Source organism: Molothrus ater, chromosome 8 (genome assembly GCF_012460135.2).
Source record: "Molothrus ater isolate BHLD 08-10-18 breed brown headed cowbird chromosome 8, BPBGC_Mater_1.1, whole genome shotgun sequence".
In the NCBI taxonomy this organism is placed as follows: domain Eukaryota; kingdom Metazoa; phylum Chordata; class Aves; order Passeriformes; family Icteridae; genus Molothrus; species Molothrus ater.
The window spans coordinates 2,276,908-2,294,889 of record NC_050485.2 but is presented as its reverse complement, the minus strand read 5'-3'; the positions used below and the strand labels follow the sequence as shown (position 1 = coordinate 2,294,889).

Here is a 17,982-nt window from a genome sequence, read left to right as displayed (position 1 = left end):
TGCAGGTGATCTTCAGAGTGAAGGATGCTCCAGGTCTGAGCACCTACCTGGGCACAGCTTCAAAGGAGAAAGTTATTTAAAATGAGGGTGAGGAGGTGTCCAGAGAAGCTGTGGCTGCCCCTGGATCCCTGGAAATGTTCAAGGCCAGGCTGGACAAAGCTTGGAGCAACCTGGGATAGTGGGAATTGTCCTTGCCCATGACAGGGGGATGGACTAAATAACTTTTAAATATCCCTTCCAACCCAAACCATTTTAGGATTCTGACATCTACAACATCAGCTGTGCAAACCCCTTCAGCCCCAACCCTGTGTTTTACTCAATGCACTGCAGTCTGTCTCATTTAAATTCTTTTCTCCAGTCCTGGTGGAAAAAAGCAGGGAGAAGATGACAGCTGGTGCCTGCTGTGCTTCCAAGCTCTTGCCTGAAGACACTGCCAGCATCCCAAAGCCAGAAGGAGAGCCCAAGGCAGGGCCTGCACTTCCCAGCCCATTTATGTTTTGCTTGCACGTGGACAGCAACAATAAAGACGATTAAAACTGAGGATGTTTGGGAAGTTTGGGAAGAGCTTCACCTGTGCAACAGAGACTTTTTTGCTACAGCAAACACCACTCAAATCCCCACTTCCTACTTGTCCAAAAGGCTCTGGAGGTGAGAGATCACCAGCACTGGGCATGCCAGTGGGATGCCAGGATGGAGGGGAGATGGAGGTGCTTGATATACCCAGGAAGGAGAACCAGCTTTTCTGTCCAGCAGTGCTTAGGGAACACAGCTTCAATAACTCACTGAATTGCTTGCTGCCTTTCCAAGAAGTTTTAAAAACAAAAAAAGACCGCACAAGAAATAAAGAAACACATTTTTAAAACTGAGTCCAATTTGCTGAGGAGAAGTTCAAGACACTTGCAAATTTTGCACGCTCAAAGGCAGCGGAAGGAAGGGATGACTGGATTTGGGAGAGAAGTTATTCACTGTAAATTATTTGTTCAGTTCTAAACTCCATATGGAAACATAAGGATAAAGAGAGAAGGGAAACAAAGAGTGAATGAATTAAAAAAAAAAAAAACAAAACAAAACAAAAAACCCCAGAAGAAACAAGGAAGGAAAGCAGCCAGCAATGATTACAGACCATTTTTGCAATGTGCTCTATCTCCCTTATCAGCTCTGTTATCATCACCTCCACTATAAAGGCTCTTTATTTAAAGGAGGGGAGGAAAGCAAGCCCCAGAAGGTGTCTGGGAGTGTGCAAGGGTCTGGCTAATGCAGCTGAGGGGGAGCTCAGCCCGTGGCAGCTGGTTTGCATGCACAGCACCAGGCCCTGAGCCATGGCAATAGAATTATACGAGCCCCTGAAGACTCGGGCAGGATGGCAGGGAAACTGATGTAATTACTGACATTATTACCCTTAAAGCAAAATAATAATTTTAATTACAGCAAGGGCTTTTGGGCCTTTCTCTGCTCCTCCCTGCCCCTGCTCACTGTGGAGCAGGGTCTGGCTCCAGGCTGTGCCATGGGATGGGGCAGTGATGCTCCCCTCCTTCCTCTCCTCCTTCCCCGCCAAGTACTTTTCTGCACAATTGAGAGAAAGACATCATAAAAGCCACGATTTCAGCTACACCCCCATATTAGGGATGGAAATGGTGGCCAGCAGCTTGTGAAGACTCAGTCCCAAAGGCTGCTCCCCGAGCAGAAGGGACTGCTGCTGATGGCGAGCGCCCGCCTGCCTCCCAATTAAAATAAATTGGCAAATCAGGGCTAAGCCCAAGAGATAAGACACCTGCAAGCTGGACTGTGGCTGCCTCAACACTGCTGTGTGCAGACCAGAAACTTTCCTTTCCATTTTTAAACTCCTTTCCCACAGCCCTGCCTGCTTGAATTCAGGAGGAGACGAGCACAGTCCCAAGGCAGAGAGCTGTGGTTACAAATCTGAAAGCAGAGCTCTAATTCCTGTGTCCTTGTGGAGTTACAGGTGCTTCTCTTGTGGTGCAGCTGTGATTTCATGAATGACTGAGGTGCTGAATTGCAGTCCCTGGCCCAGTGCCAAGCTTTTTGCTGGAAGATCATAGGATCATGGAATGGTTTGGGTCGGAAGGTACATTAAAAACCATCCAGCTCCAACCCCCTGCCACAGACACCTTCCACTAGACCAGGTTGCTCAGAGCCCCATCCAACCCTGTCCCTGAACACTTCCAGGGATGGGGATGAGTGACCTCAAGATGTAACAACATCACTTCATAAATCACTCAGTCTGTTATAAATATAAAAGAAGGAATGAGGTGGGGGAGAGCACAAAAGGAGAGAAAACTCCAATGGAAACCTCCTGAGGGAGCATTCAGCCAAGAAACCAACAATTAAATGACCTTTCTGCCAGCATGTCACAGCTGCTGAGGCTCCAAGGCCAAGAGAAGGCCTTGAACTTGATCAGCAAGCTCAGGATGTTGGGGGCTTACAGGAGAAAACAGCTTTTCCCAAGGAGGTATTAGACTTGAGGTTAGTTTACCTCATAGTGCAATTTAGGCTGGAAAAGCCCTCTAGGATCAAGTCCAACCATTCCCCCAGCACTGCCAAGGCCACCACTAATCCTTGTCCCCAGGCAAGGTGACTCCACCACTGCCCCAGGAGTTAAAGGCAAAGCTGTGTGGAAGCCCCAAGAGGTTTCCTGTTTGGGACTGGGACAAGAAGGCCAGCAGGCACCCAGGGGGGACAGTGCACCCCAACATCCCCATCACACCAGGTACCACAAACAGGGCCTTGGCTCCACTCCACTTGCTTGCTTCACCTAAAAGCATTGAACCATGACAATCCAAGAACTCTGTGTTCCCTACAGATGCAGCCAAACGGAAAAAAAGATTAGATAAAACAGATTGGACTTGCCAGAAACTGAGGCATGGCCACAACAGCCTGCCACAGGCTTAGCAATAGATCTCTCCTTGTTTAAAAGCCAAAACCCCAAGACTCCCAGAAACGTGGTACCTTGGGGCTGGGTGAGGGGGGTGGAAAAGAGGCTGTGAGCAGGAGATGAAGTGCAAGGGACACATCCAAGAGGAGAACAAGCCCTGAAGGTCAGAGTAGCAAGCACACGAGCAGCTAACTAATGTACTACAGCAGCACCGCGGGGCACAGCCACGGGCACGCACGTCCTCGCAAACTGGAACGCCATAAAAGTCCATTACAGCAAATCAAACAGCAGCCAGCATGACAGCCATTAGCCTGAAATGAATACACGGGAACTTAATGAGCTCTGTCGAGGCCAGCTTGGTGAATTAAGTTGCCAGTTGTAGCAGGATTCCCCTTCTGTGTGCAGCCCTGCCCCGCCTGGCTGCGCTGGGACCGGCAGAGCACAGGCAGCCCTCACCCAGACGGGACGGACGATTAGGCTGGAGCAAATATCCCCATATCCCTCTCCTGGCCCCTGGCAGCTATTCCAGGCGTGAGATCAGCACACAGCAAGCCCAGAGGAGCGGTGCCACTCCAGCAGTCGAGCTGCTGTGGTGCATCCTCTCCATCCCTCCCCACACCACAGCCCATGCCCAAATAAATCCCCATTCGCACACCGAGCCGAGCACGTAAAACACCAGGATGGGTATTTAGAGGCAGTATTGTTTTTAAAGGTCAGTTTACTTCATGTTCCATTTATTTATGCACACTCTTCTTTTGACTTTCCAAGTTGCACACAATAGCAGCGAGGTTTAAATAGCCCTGCGGTCGCTGCTCCATTAGCTACGACAACTGCAAATCGATACATCCATTTATCTCAAAATTAAAAAGAGAAAAACCCTCATTAGCTGCCAAATCTGCACAGAGCCAGTCTATTGAAAACCACACCAGCCTCTCCTCTTTCTCCAAGCTCCAGCTCTCTTCATTCATTATCCACAGGCCCTTCAATTTGGGCTCTGAGGTGGATTTTGGTTCCTGCACCCTCACTGCTCGCCCTCAAGCTGTCTGGAGCTGTCATTCCTCACCATGGCTGTGTCCCCCAGCACCTTCCCATGCCAAATCACCTCCAGCTCTGAGTAGTCATGGGCAAGCAACAAGGAAAACTCATGGCTCAGCACAGGTCTCAAAGCCAAGTGCGCATCTCCTCCTTGAGAGCTGCACCACCACACTCAGAAACTAAGTTTATTGCTGACACCTCCCACACCTGCAGCCCTTGGAAGGGCCTCTGTAGGTGGTGAGACCCCATCCCCTGCTCTCTGGCAAGGGAAGGCTCTCTCTCCCTGGCAGTAGAACAGGAGTGCCTCCAGCATGCTGGCAGAGCAAGGCCTTTGTGGCTCATTACCTCTGCTCGGTGCCCTTGGTTAAAGATCACGGGCAGAAACTGGAAGCTGGCACACTCTGCCTTGTAATTAGATTAGGCCAACCTCCAGAAGAGCACAGCTTCCAAGGCCAAGTGCTGGGGGGCTGCAAGGGGGGAACACCAGGCTTGCTGTACCCCAAACAGCCAGGCAGTGCTGGAAATCCTTCACAGCACACCCCCAGCTCACCTGCACAGCATGTGATATGGCCCAAAGGTTCAGCCTTTTCTTCTTTTAGATATTTTTTTTGTTTACATCACCTGCCTACAGTTCCCTTTCCTCAGCCCTAATTTTCTACATATGAGGGCATGGAGTGATAGGACACAGGGGAATGGCCTTCAACTGCAAGAGAGGAGGTTTAAATTAGGTATTGGGAAGAAATTCTTCCCTGTGAGGGTGGGCAGGCCCTGGCACAAGGTGCCCAGAGAAGCTGTGGCTGCCCCTGGATCCCTGGAAGTGTCCAAGGCCAGGCTGGAGCAACCAGTGGAAGGTGTCCCTGCCCATGCCAGGAGCTGAACTAGAGGAGCTTTAAGGTCCCTTACAAACCAAACCATCCTGTGACTCTAAGATTCCATGATTCCAAGCCAGGACCTTTGCCCCTCCTGCTCCCCAGGCCAGGTACAGGTTAATTTTGGAAATGGGGAAAACTCTAGCTTTGAAATATTGGCTCTTAGGATGGTGCCTTGTGAAGGCTGACCTAGGATAGAGACTGGACAGAGTTAAAGAATAAAGCAGGGATTTATTAAAAGGATCTTCTCCATGGATCCACCTTGGGCAGCACAAGAGCCCAGCCAGGGCTGCACCCCAGGTGAACCCAAAATGGTCACAAAAATGGACACCTAGTCGCAAAATCTCTCACTTTTATAAGTTCTGCTCCATTTGCATATTGGAGTTAATTGTCCAGTTACAGCTTTACCCCATGAAGTCCCATCCTGCTTGTTTTTCTCTTTTCAATTCACCCTTGTTTATGCTCTTGGGCCTGAGATTTGGATCATTTGTCCTTGGTCCCCAGCTGGAGCAGGAATTGTTTTGTCTCCCTGCTCTGTGCACAGAGCTCACCATCCCCTCATACGAAGCCCTGACCCACCCACTAAAGCAGCACAGAATGTGAAAAATATAAAAGCTAAAACCTCAGGCATCAAGGACAGAAGCCATCAGCAAGAAGAGATGTGGCACAGATACTCCAGGTATGTAAAAAACCTGATGCTTAACACAGCCCTGATTGCCAGGGGAGGCACAGAAACCACAGAGCAGGTAACAGCAAAAACAGAGGTCAGTCTGAGGGCAGGGGAGAGGAGCCTGTTCTCCTCCCATCCCACTGCCATTCCTTTTGCTCTGCAGACCTCTGCAGGCAGAGCATGACCCAGAGGAGCAGCAGCAAGGCATGACAGCCACCCTCCAGCTCCAGACCCCTGAGCATGGGCAGGAGCAGGGGCATGGCACCATATTGTCTGGAAAAATCCCTTTGCCCAGGATTTTCTCCTGGGAAGCTGAGAAGCTTCAGAGAAAAATGAAAACAATAATTATCTGATTTGCTTCTCCTGTGTTTTGCTGCTTTGGAATGTGCTTTTGGACATTGTTTCCATTGGTTTCATGTGAATTGTTTTGACTTAATGATCAATCACAGTCAGGCTGTGTCAGGACTCTGGAAGGAGTCACGAGTTTTCATGAGTATCTTTTTAGCCTTCTGTCTGTATCCTTTCTGTATTCTTTAGTATAGTTTAGTTTAGTATTTTTTATTATAATATAATATCATAAAATAATAAATTAGCCTTCTGAGAACATGGAGTCAGATTCATTATTTCCTTCCCTCTTCAGGGATCTCTGAAAATACAACAGAGGGTACCTGGTGGGGGTTTTGACAAGTCATTTCTCCAGCCCTCGTGCTCTGCAGAGCAGCAGAAATGCCTCTGACCCAGTGTCACTCTCACAGGGAGGTTTCAGGTGACTTGGTGCAAAGTTGAGACTCCAGCTCCCAGCTCATACATCACGAGCAGCTCTAATGAAGAAACCTCATCCTCACAGCAGAGGGGTGGGGAGGGATCACAGCCCAGCATGGCAGGGCAGCAGCAGCAGGAATATTAAATACACCCTGGTAACACAATCGTTTGCACCTCTCAGTTCCCAGAGCTGCTCCATTTCACACACACACACAATGCACACCAGACCTCACCCACCCTGAGGAACAGTCTGGGACAAACTACCCTGGCACTGTGGTGCAAAGAGAGCTTTCCTCCACTGGAGGATGTCAAATGCTCATCTAACCCCCTGTTTCAAATGGAACATCCTCACTTTCTCCTCCTGACACCAGAAGCCACAGCTTAAAGCCTAAATTCACATCAGACCTGTAAACTCCCAATCAAGTCAAGCTACAGGTGCAGAAGCTGTCCCTGATGGATGAGCAGATGTCACCTCCCTTGCAGTGACCAGCACAGAGAGCAGCAGAAGGTTGTGGAAACTCTGTTCTAGGGATATTCAACACTTGGCTGGATAAAGCCCTGAGCAATCTGAGCTAACATGAAAATTCTTGCTGGATCAGTGGGAGCTTGGGCCAGATGATCTCCTGTGGCCCCTTCCCACCTATTTTATCCCAAGGACAAGATGGGACCAGTCCTGCTAAGGAGCTGTTGAAGGAAATCACCAGCCAGGGCAGCAGCCTTTGGGCAGTGCTCTGCCACAATTCAGGCATTTGGAGAAACACTCAGCCCTGCCTCAGATCACCTCTGTGACAAGAGCTGTGCATGCCCTCAGCTCCAAGGAGAGAACAAGACACAGATCCTCATTGACACTCATTTCCAAACTTCCCATTTGTTCATGGGAAAGATGTCACCAAAGCACCACACCTCCCCTTCCACCTCCTTCCCCCAACACCCTTCACCCAACACACTTTGCTCCTGCCCATTTTCAGGCAGTTACTTCCAGAAGTTTCATCCTCCCGCAACCTCACGAGGCTCCAGGGCGAGAGGACAGCCCTGAGCATTGGTGGCCAGCTCTGTGGTGGCAACCAGAGCCTGAGTGGCCCCTGAGGGGAGAGGCAGAAGCCAGGCAGAGGTGGTCCCTACCTCTGGGATGCGGACGCTGTAGGGCTGGTTGTGGAACTGCGGCGCGTTGTCGTTCACGTCTCCCACCTGGATGTTCACTGTCCCCTTGATCACCTGTGGGCCCAAGGACAACAGCTTTAGGTGTGGATTTAGAGCCTAAAAAGCAGCTTGTGGCTGTGGTTTTGGGCTTTGGGCCAAGGGGTGAGCCCTCTCCCCTGGTGCAGAAGTGACCACAGCCCCTGCTCCCCTCCGCCCGTGCCGCAGACCATGAAATGAAAAGTCACACTCACCCCTTGGCTGTCACTGACAGAAAATTCAACTGTGAATTCTGACTTGGTCTGAAAGGGAAAGAGAAGGAAAAAAAAAACTATAATTAAAGATACTGTAGTGTTTATCTGCAGGTGGCAGGCTGGGGACTTTCAGCCAACGTTATTACACGCAAAATGCTTCCAGGACCTTCCAGAGGAGGAGAGGTGCTGGAGTGCCATTACCTGCACTGGGCACAGAATGCTGGGGAATCTGGATGCCAGCAGGGCTCCTGTGTATGCCACAGGCACAGGAGATGCCCTGTCCCAGGGTTAAGGAATCAGCTCCCTGACTGGCAGCTGGGCACTTAAAACACACCCAGATTTAGGACTCGTGGCAATGCAACACAGTCTCAGTGAGGACCTCTAAATCCTGCTGCTGCTTCCCCAGCTTCCCATCACACAGCTGGAATCCTGGGACAAGCCTGTGTAGTGAGAACTGGCTGAAATTCCATGAAATTCCCACACAATTGTCTCTGCTCCTTATTGATTTAACTAAATTAACAGCTTGCAATAGGGATCTATTCAAGTCACTGATGCTGGGGTGAGCAACAAGTAGGAAAGAATAAATTTTTTTTGGGATCAGGGCAGGGGGATATTGCTAGTAGAGGCAGACCTTCTCTTCCTGACCCTTTTCTTCCCACCAGCAATCATTTTGCTCCTATTTTACTAAAGAATAGTGTAAAGATTGAGCCACCACATCTACCTGGTAGCTGCCCTCCAGCTGGTGGTTTTTGTTCCCCTCCAGTCCTGGCAATCCCTTCCCAGCTCTGCTGTCCTTGCCCTGCCTGAGCTGCTGGAGCACAGCACCTCGATGTTTCCACAGCATCAGGCTGGAAAAGGCACCAGAAATGGCTCTCCATGCTGCAGCTCTGGTTGATTTATTCCTAATGAGATGGGCTCAGGGACAGGCAGCAGCCAGCAGGAGCTCTGCTTGCACCAGGGTTGAAGTTCATCTTGGAGAAGGGATTTTGGAACAGCTCCCCATGGTGTGTGCCCACCCCTGCTCCCACATTTCCATCCAGCCAGACAGGGAAAGCCCTTTCTGACTCCTGCCTCGGGGCACTGCTAGGAGGCAGAAGAAGGAGCTGGAATCCCCAGGGAGAGGAGAAACTCTGCTGCCTGTGCCACCCCAGCCTGCTGCATCCCTGCCTTTCAGCCCTCTCTTCCCCCTCCTCATCCACCAGGGACAACACAACAGGGAAGAAAGGAAAAGCAGGAGATAAGGAACAGCCTGTTGAGCATTTAAATTTTAAAAACTCAATAAAATAATCAGAGGAAGCTTCCACGTACCAACTGCTGTCTCTGAAATTATTTTAACACAATTCTTTAGCCTCGGGGTCTGCCGTTTTTCTAGAAATCCGTTTTCCTTCTAATCTTCATAGGAGCACCAAAAAATCTTTTAAAATTCATTTTGCCTCTATACATTTGCTCTTTCCTCTTTTTCTCTAGTTCATCCTTTCCTGCATCATTTACCTTGCTGAGACTCCCTCCCCCTTCTTTCTGCTCCACAATACAAGAATTCACCTCTTCCTTTTCCCTTCCCACCACTTATCCTGAGAGACCTTCTCCCCCCTGACTTTTTAAACATGTGCATCCAGTGTTTTCTGCTCCCAGCTTTGTGCCCATCTCCATCCCTTCCCTCTGACTGCTTCCTCCACCATAAATTGTTGTTTACACCTCTCTCACATCCTTTACACCTTCCCCACATCCATTCTTCCTTCACTGTCTCCCACATCCTTTGAGCCCCTGGGATCAGCTGAGCCCATCCAAGCTCTGCCCAGCTCCTTCCCTCCCTACCCTCCACACCACAAGACACCTGAAATCTACTGATCACCCTCCTGGGCTTGAGGCTGGCATGGGAAATATGGGGAAGCAGGAGGCATTTGGATGAGGGAAGATTTATGACTCAGGCCAGCAGCTGTTGGCACGGGGAGGCGGAGGGGAGAGGGGTGAAGAAAAGCACTTTATTTTCCCAAAGTCTCGCTCCTAACACTGTGAAATTGGGTTTGGCCTTCCCCCCAGCCCCAGCCTGAAAACATCCAGCACCCTGCTCCTCTGCATGCCAATGCCTGGCTGGCTCTGACTGGGAACACCAGAGGTGTGTTAGGGGGTTTGATCTTCCCGAGGCTGCTGCTGGCCAAGGCAGCACTAAATACAGGGGAAATTAAGCACATTGCCCAAATCACATCATATTTTCCCAGTCTTCCTGCTATCACTTCCTCCTTGCTCCAGGAATGCAGAAAGGGCCAAGGTTTTAGCAAAGCAGGCACCTGGATGGGATTCCAGCCTTGCACACCAAAGCTGCCATTGAAAATAGGGGTGGTGAAATAGCTTTGAGGCAAGGATCCTGCCAAATTTAGCATCCAGCAGCCTGAATCCACAAGAGGATGAAAAGTCTTGATGAGATTGAATAAGCAGGGATACCTCACATCTCTTGACACGCTGTTCTAAATAGTAAAGGATTTAATTGGCATCGAGATTTAAAGAGGAAGCCTGCACATTTCCCTGACTGTGTGAGCAGCCTGGCTCCTTGGTAGATCACGTCCACCTCTTAATTCCTTTATTTCCAGACCTGTTGGAGCTCAGTACATCCCTCTGGATGTCCAGAGTTGCCAAGGACCCCGTCAGGGGGCTCGGAGACCCTGGCACACAGCCCAGAACACCTGGGGATTTGATTTTGACCCCTGGAGCAAGTTGCCAGCTTTGTATGAGGACCTGAAAGTCACAGAGGTTTGAATAGTGTGATAACAAAATGATCACAGGGTGAAAATGTAGATTTTAGGATTTTTGGTATGGGGGTTATGGGGACAAGATGGAGGAACTTGGGCGTGTCCAGCCTTTCTTCTTCTTCTTCTTGTTCTCCATTTTCTGCAGTGATGCTGGCACTTTGGGATTGGTTTAGAGTAGAAGTGCACTGTCTAACATGGGTGATAGGTATTGGGAATTAAGTGTAAATATGTTATACGTAGTTTGTAGTATAAAAGGACAACACCGCCTCGGGGGCGGTCAGAGCGCCTGTGGCTGCCCTGCTGAGCAGATCTCAGCTGGGCAGAAAGAAAATTTTATAGATAAGAATTAATAAACAACCTCAAGACAGAAAACTGAAGAGTCCAAACTCGTTCTTCAGTTGTGTGGGCCGAAGCAGAGACATCCTGCACATCTTGGGGCAGCAATTATCAACAGCAACACGAGACAGACCCACAGGTGTTATTCTAGCACCCAGGAGAACCAACAGGGCAGATGAAACCAGAGCAGGCTGTTCACTGCCCACGTCCCCACTGATCTGGAGAACCACAGATCACAGTGGACACACCCAGATTCCCACATCCACCAGGGAGCAACACCCATCTCAGCTCTCACAGAGGATGGAGAGCCACCATTTCTGTGAGCAGAGGTGGTTTTTGCCCCAGTTTTACCTCTCTGTCCAGGGGCTGTCTGAGCCACACCACGCCGGTGACGCTCTCCACGGCGAAGAAGCGACTGGCCTCCTCCCCAACCACCCCAAAGACCAGGGGGTCATTGTCCAGGTCCCTGGCCAGCAGCTGAGTCACTGAGGAACCTGGGAGACACAGACAGGAAAGAAACCATGAGCAAAACGAAGCAGAGAAGAGGAAATGCTGAAAACATGCAGCTGGTCAGAGAGCAGGTGTCACAGACATCTTTTATGGAAAATCTTTTCTTTAGGATTTTTCCTCCCAAGAAGCTGAGAGGCCTCAGGAACAAAATGTAACCAATGGTTATCTGCTGCTGTGGAATGCAACAGGTGCATCTGGGATTGGTCTCATAGAGTTGTTTCTAATTAATGGCCAATCACATTCAGCTGGCTCAGAATCTCTGTCCAAGACACAAACCTTTGTTATCATTCTTTCCTATTGTATTCTTAGCCAGCCTTCTGATGAAACCTTTTCTTCTATTCTTCATTTAGTATAATTTTAATGTAATATATATCACAAAATAATAAATCAGCCTTCTGAGACACGGAGTCAGATCCTCGTCTCTTCCCTCAGCAAGAACCCCTGTGAACCCTGTCACAGGCAGGTCTGTGAAAGACCTGGGATCACACCCACGGTGCTCCAGGGCCTCAAGGGGAGCCAGGCTGAGAATGGGCTGAGTGTTCTGAGTGCCCTTCCTTGCCTTTATCAGAGGAGAAAAGCCAGCCTGGTTCAGCCCTGGCACTGCAGACAGAGGAGCCCACAGCTCCCCTGGGTAGGGGCTGACCAGCTTCCCTCACACTCCCCCTGCCAAGGGGCACCCCCAGCAGGTACAACACCAAAAGCAGGGGACAGCCACCACCCTGCACCTCATTCCAGTCCCTGGGATCATTCTGAGCCCCTCAGACAGCTCTGTGCACTCTCACAGGTTCAGCTACCTCCCTGCTGCTCTCTGTGCCTTGCCCAGCAGGATGGGGAGAAAACAGAAGGGAAAAAGCTGCTGGATGGAGATAAGGATGGGACATTCCCTAAGCTGCCTGGCCTTGAGGATGGGGGGGATGAGGATGAGATTTCTCCTTGGCCACGTGGATTTGAGGATGGGGGGGATGAGGATGAGATTTCTCCTTGGCCACGTGGATTTGAGGATGGGGGGGGATGAGGATGAGATTTCTCCTTGGCCACGTGGATTTGAGGATGTGGGGGATGAGGATGAGATTTCTCCTTGGCCACGTGGATTTGAGGATGGGGGGGGATGAGGATGAGATTTCTCCTTGGCCACGTGGATTTGAGGATAGGGGGGATGAGGATGAGATTTCTCCTTGGCCACATGGATTTGAGGATGGGGGGCACAGTCTGTGTGAGCCACCATGCCCCCAGATCTCCTGGCCAAGGAGAAGATGCCCAAATTTCATCCCTCTGGGAAGGTGAGGGAAGTTCCAGCAGAGCAGAGGGCAAAAGCAGCAGCACAGTTTGGAGAGCAGAGCGAGCTGGGCAATTCCCAATTGATTGGTGAGACATCAATCACTGCTGAAATAATGGAAAAAGCCAATATGAGATTCCATTAATAAAGAATTAAGTGATAGGAACATAATTAATGCCAGTCAACATGATTTTATGGAAAATAGAGCTTGTCAAACAAACCTGATTTTATTCTTTGATGAGAGTACAACTTTGGCAGATAAAGAAGAAATAATAGATTTCTGTGAGGCATTTGCCTTCGCCCTGAGTGACTTTGTGATTAAAAATTTAGTGCCCTAGGACATTGGTGAAGAACATTTTGAGTGAGGAGCTGGCCTGGCAGGTTCCAAGGCCACCAACTTCACTGGGGACATCACAGTGGGATGTAAAATTGCTGTTGGTACAAGCTCAGGTGACACATAACAAGGGAGACCCAGCAGCCAGGTGAAGCCCTTGGAAATTTGAAGTCTTTTGGGAAAAATTTATTCATTCCAAGCATGCAAGGAGAGGTTCCACACCCTGCCTGCAGAGCCACAGGGCTCTTGGGGAAGCCAGGAGGGGCTTTTAGGCTAAAGAGCAGTTTCTGCCAAGGCTGCAGAGCTACAGCTGCTTGGACCTTTAGGACTGGACTCAAAAGGAAGACAAAAAATTCCAAGAGCCAGCAGAAATGGTTTTCCTTTAAAAGAAAAAGGCTTTAAAAGCTTGAACTGCCTCATCTATGACTAAGAAGAGTGAGATGACTCAGGCCATCTTGAGCACATCCACAGAGAGGACAAAATGTGACACTGAGCAATGAGCAAGACTCAGTGCCCAAACCCAGACAAATTCCTGTTTGGAGGAGGAGCAGCAGTTTTGTTTTAAAAGGAGCAGCTAGAATTAACCACTGGGGCAAAAAACCCAACAACATTCATTTCACCAACAGGTGCAAGTGAGTGATGGGTCACAACCAAAGGCATTTTGGATAAAAACAGAAACAAGTGGCTTTATCCCAGCCTGTGATCAGAGTGTTCATCTGCAACGTTCTCACCTCTCCAGTGCAGCCAACCCCACAGATACCAAGCCCCTCCAATTTCTCAAACCTTGTAGCCCTGATATAAAACAAGGCAGCAGCTTGATTTTATGCTGGAGGATGCTCAAAGGCACCCTTAGCAAAGGTTTCTTTACCCCAAGGCAAAAAGAAGACACACAGTCTGTCGGGTTCGGCTGTCTGTCTCTGCCCCGACACGGGTAGTGTGGTTCTTGGGTGGCACGCGTTTTAAAGGACGAGTCTGGACTCTTCAGCTTTTCGGTCTTCAGGTTGTTTATTATTTCTTATCTACAAAATTTTCTGTCTGCCCAACAGAGGTCTGATCTGCAAGCAGTCACAGGCACTCTCTGACCACCCACGGGGCGGTCATGTCCTTTTATACTAATATCTACGTACATAATATTTACCTTTATTTCCCAATGCTTTTCACCCATGTTGGCAAGTGCACCTTCACCATAAACCAATCCCCAAATGCCAACATCACCACAGGAGATGGAGGACAAGAAGAAGGAAGAAGGACAAGACACGCCCTGATCCCTCCATCTTGTCTCCATAACCCCCCTGTACCCAAAAAACCTTAAAATCTATATTTCACTTTCTAAACGTGTCCCTTTTACACCTTTTACTCTAAAGTGATTCTCTTGTCCTCAAACTCTTGTTATTTCTCTGGATGGATCAAAATCAAGCCACCAGACACTTCTGGCAACATTCCAGGATTTTCGAGACCCCCAAGGGTTCTCCTGGCATCTCTGGACATTGGGAACGATGTGCTGAGATCCCACAACAGTCTCCATGGCTGGGAAAGCCATAACTAGGACAAAATAAATCCAGGATCATGCCTCTTTATTCTGCCCTGTTTTTTTTTAATAGAGAACAGGTTTCCACCCTTAACATCCCATTCAAAAACCCCACATCACCAGGTCATCATTTCCCTCCAGAATAGCAAATACTTCAAAAGGTCTTGGTTGCACATCTTTGGAAGAGAAAGGATCTCAAAATTCCTGCTGAACAGGAAAACCCTGTGCCACCCAGTTTTAATGGTATTAGTGGTCTGTGTGTTGCAAACCAAGTTGCAGCAATAAATAAATAACTAAATCAACAAGAATTTAATATTTAACTCTTCTCTCTCTGCACTGCAACTACCTCCAGCTGTCAGGGAATTGAGCTCCTAAATTCAGGACAACCTGGAGAAGGTGGCTGGGCATTCCTGGGCAGAGCACATCATCACAGCTCCACGTGTGCCTCCTGTCAGTCTTTGGAGTGGGATCCATGGAAAACAGCACCACCAGGGTGAGCTCAACCACCCTCCTCTCCAAAAGGAGCAAAAGTGACAGATTCCTCAATTTCTCTGTGCTTTGATTTGTAAGAAATAAGAAAACTTCTTTAGAGCTTAGACAGGGACAGCTCAGAAGCAGTGTGAGCAGAGAAAAATCCCATTTTAAATAAACCCTCCCAAATGAGGCACCTAAACCTAAGAGCCCTTTCCCCCTTCCCCTTATCCCCCAGCCAGGCAGAAATCATGATCCTACTTCAGAGAACCTCATTTAGAAAAAAAAAACAACAACAAAAAGTATTACATGTGTATAAAATACAAAAAACAACAAATAAATAGAAGATAAGAAGAAACATAGGCCTGAAATGAGAAATGAGACTTCACAATTGCTTTGCTCCAAGTTTTTTTCCAAGTTTTCCCCCGTAACTTTAGGAGTGTGGTATTAAAGCTTCACCACTTTCACCATCACAGTGACAAAAGTTTGTTCGGGTTACCTTCCATGGATTTCTTCAGCACCAATTTATTGCACTTATTGATTTTCTCCTATTTTTCCCCCATCATCAGGAAGGCTGGAGAGGGCCTTTCCAAAAGGGGCAAAATTGTCAGATTCCTCAATTTCTCTGTGCTTTGATTTGTTAGAAACAAGAAACTTCTTTAGAGCTCAGACAGGGACAGCTCAGACAGTGTGAGCAGAGAAAAATCCCATTTTAAATAAACCCTCCCAAATGAGGCACCAAAACCTGAGCCCTTTCCCCCTTCCCCTTATCTCCCAGCCAGGCAGAAATCATGATCCTACTTCAGAGAACCTCATTCAGAAAAAAAAAAAAACAACAAAAAAAAGTATTACATGTGTATAAAATACAAAAACAACAAATAAATAGAAGATAAGAAGAAACATAGGCCTGAAATGAGAAATGAGACTTCACAATTGCTTTGCTCCAAGTTTTTTAGCAAGTTTTCCCCCCTAACTTTAGGAGTGTGGTATTAAAACTTCACCACTTTCACCACCACAGTGACAGAAGTTTGTTCGGGTTACCTTCCATGGATTTCTTCAGCACTAATTTATTGCATTTATTGATTTTCTCCTATTTTTCCCCCATCATCAGGAAGGCTGGACAGGGCATGCAGAGGCAGAGCTGCAGCTCATCTCAGGGCTCTCCCAAAGGAGAACACCCTTCCATCCCTGCCCAGGGTCGTGCTCAAGCCTCCTGCAGCCCCAGCAGGGGCTGAGGGAACAGGGACAAATGATCTTCCTGCAGCACAGAGTTATAGGCTCCATTTGTTTCCTCTCAGGAATCAGACAGGGCAGTTAAGTGTCTTGATTCCACCAGATAATCAGAATTTATCTTGTCTCCCTTTGCCTCCTTTCTCTCAATCACAGCTACTTCTCCCTCTTTTCTCACACATACACAGATTTTCTTCTTTCTCCAAGTGTTGAACTCTGATTGACCTCAGGAGCCTTTTTTTTTTTCTTTTTGCTGTTGTTTTCTTCCTGATCTGATTTTTATATATATTTTTTTAGGTTTGGCTGGTTTAGGGGGGCACTTTTGCATCCCATTGAGGAACCCTGGTCTCAGCACCTCGCTTGCAGCTGCAAACATCTGCATTTTTCTTTTTTCTTGCCCTTCCACTTTGCCAAGGAGGAAAGTGGGAACAGGGGCTGCACCCCACCAATTCATCTCCACTGGTTCTGCTCTCCAGAGGAGGATGAAAAGGGAGGAAAAACAAACTCAGTCTCTGGAAGGATCCCAGAGCTCCTGGAAGGTTCTGGAAAGCGCAGAGCCCCAGGGGAAGATCAAGATGCTGACCCAGGGCAGCAGGAAGGGGCTGGGCTGGGATGGAGGGCACAGAAGGGGCAGGTTTCTAATTAATTGCCTAATAATCTTCTCTTTTAGGAGGTCTGATTCATACCCATGTGGAGTTAATAGGAATTTCTGTAATGGCTTTTGGGCTTAAGATTGAGGCATCAGCTCTGCTTTAATATGAAAAGCATTTTAATCCTGATTTTAACGTTTAATCCTGATTTTAACCACCAGTATTCTCCTCGCCTCACCAATGGGCTCTGGGTCATTTGTGTGGGCACAGCCACCAGATTTTGGCTTCTCCCCCAAGGCCACAAGCTGGCACAAGGAACCAAACCCACAGCCATTCTTCAACTCCTTCAACCAGCAGAAAATCAGTTAAAAATCATTTTAGTACCCCCCACAAAGGCCACCACCACACTTAACTTCCAAAAGTAAAACTTCCACCACATTGCTGTGGCATTCACATTCTCTAAAAACATCCCTTCACCCAGGATTTTTCTCTTGGGAAGCTGAAAGGCATCAGAGAAAAAAAAAAGGAAAGCAACTCTTATCTCATTTGCTTCTCCTGTGTTGTGCTCATGTGGAATGTGTTTGGAGATTGTTTCATTGCATTCTGCTGTGAGTTGTTTTCACTCTTTGGCCAATCAGGGCCAAGCTGTGCTGGGACTCTGGAAAGAGTCACAAGTTTTCATTATTGTCTTTTTAGCCTTCTGTAAGTATCCTTTCTGTATTCTTTAGTATAGTATAATATAAAAATATTCTTTATTCTTTAGTATTGTATACTAGTATAATATAATATAGATATATTATATCTATATAATATATAGATATATAGATATACTATCTATATAATATAGATAGATATAATAATATATATAATTAATATAATAACAGTATAGTCTAATATAATATAGTATAATAAAGTAATAATATAATATAGTATATATAGTATAATATAGTATAATAAAATAATAAATTTGCCTTCTGAGGACACGGAGTCAGATGCATCATTCCTTCCTTCACTGGGGTTCCCTGCAAATTCAATACATTTCCTTGGCTCCCTTTTTTCCCTGTGAGGGAGATGGGACAGCCCAGCCCTATTCCCTTCTCCCAGCAGCCCTGCTTTCCTTTCCCAGCCTCCCCAACCAGCCCAGTTCACCACAGCAGGCTGGCCCCTCACAGAGGATTTGATGGATTTGATCTTGAAATTCCTGCCCTGTTCTTCTCATTTGTCACCTGCTCCCTTTTCTTTGCCTCTAATTCATTTTTTTCTTTCACCTCTCAGAAAATATAAGAAAAATTAAAAAAAAAAGGAGGGATAGAAAGCTCTTCTGGAGATGCTTTCCCCAA

General features: G+C 47.8%; 1 protein-coding gene across 1 annotated transcript in view; it reads right to left on the bottom strand.

Annotated features, from left to right (window-relative positions):
- The window catches only part of LOC118700290 (cadherin-23-like), a 99,054-nt gene that overhangs the window by 58,128 nt on the left and 22,944 nt on the right, over positions 1-17,982 (bottom strand). The window contains exons 2-4 of the mRNA XM_054515601.1: positions 11,055-11,197; positions 7,621-7,668; positions 7,352-7,444 (exon numbers count right to left, since the gene is read on the bottom strand). Coding sequence (XP_054371576.1) covers positions 7,352-7,444; positions 7,621-7,668; positions 11,055-11,197 — 284 coding nt within the window. The remainder of the gene's footprint in view (positions 1-7,351; positions 7,445-7,620; positions 7,669-11,054; positions 11,198-17,982) is intronic.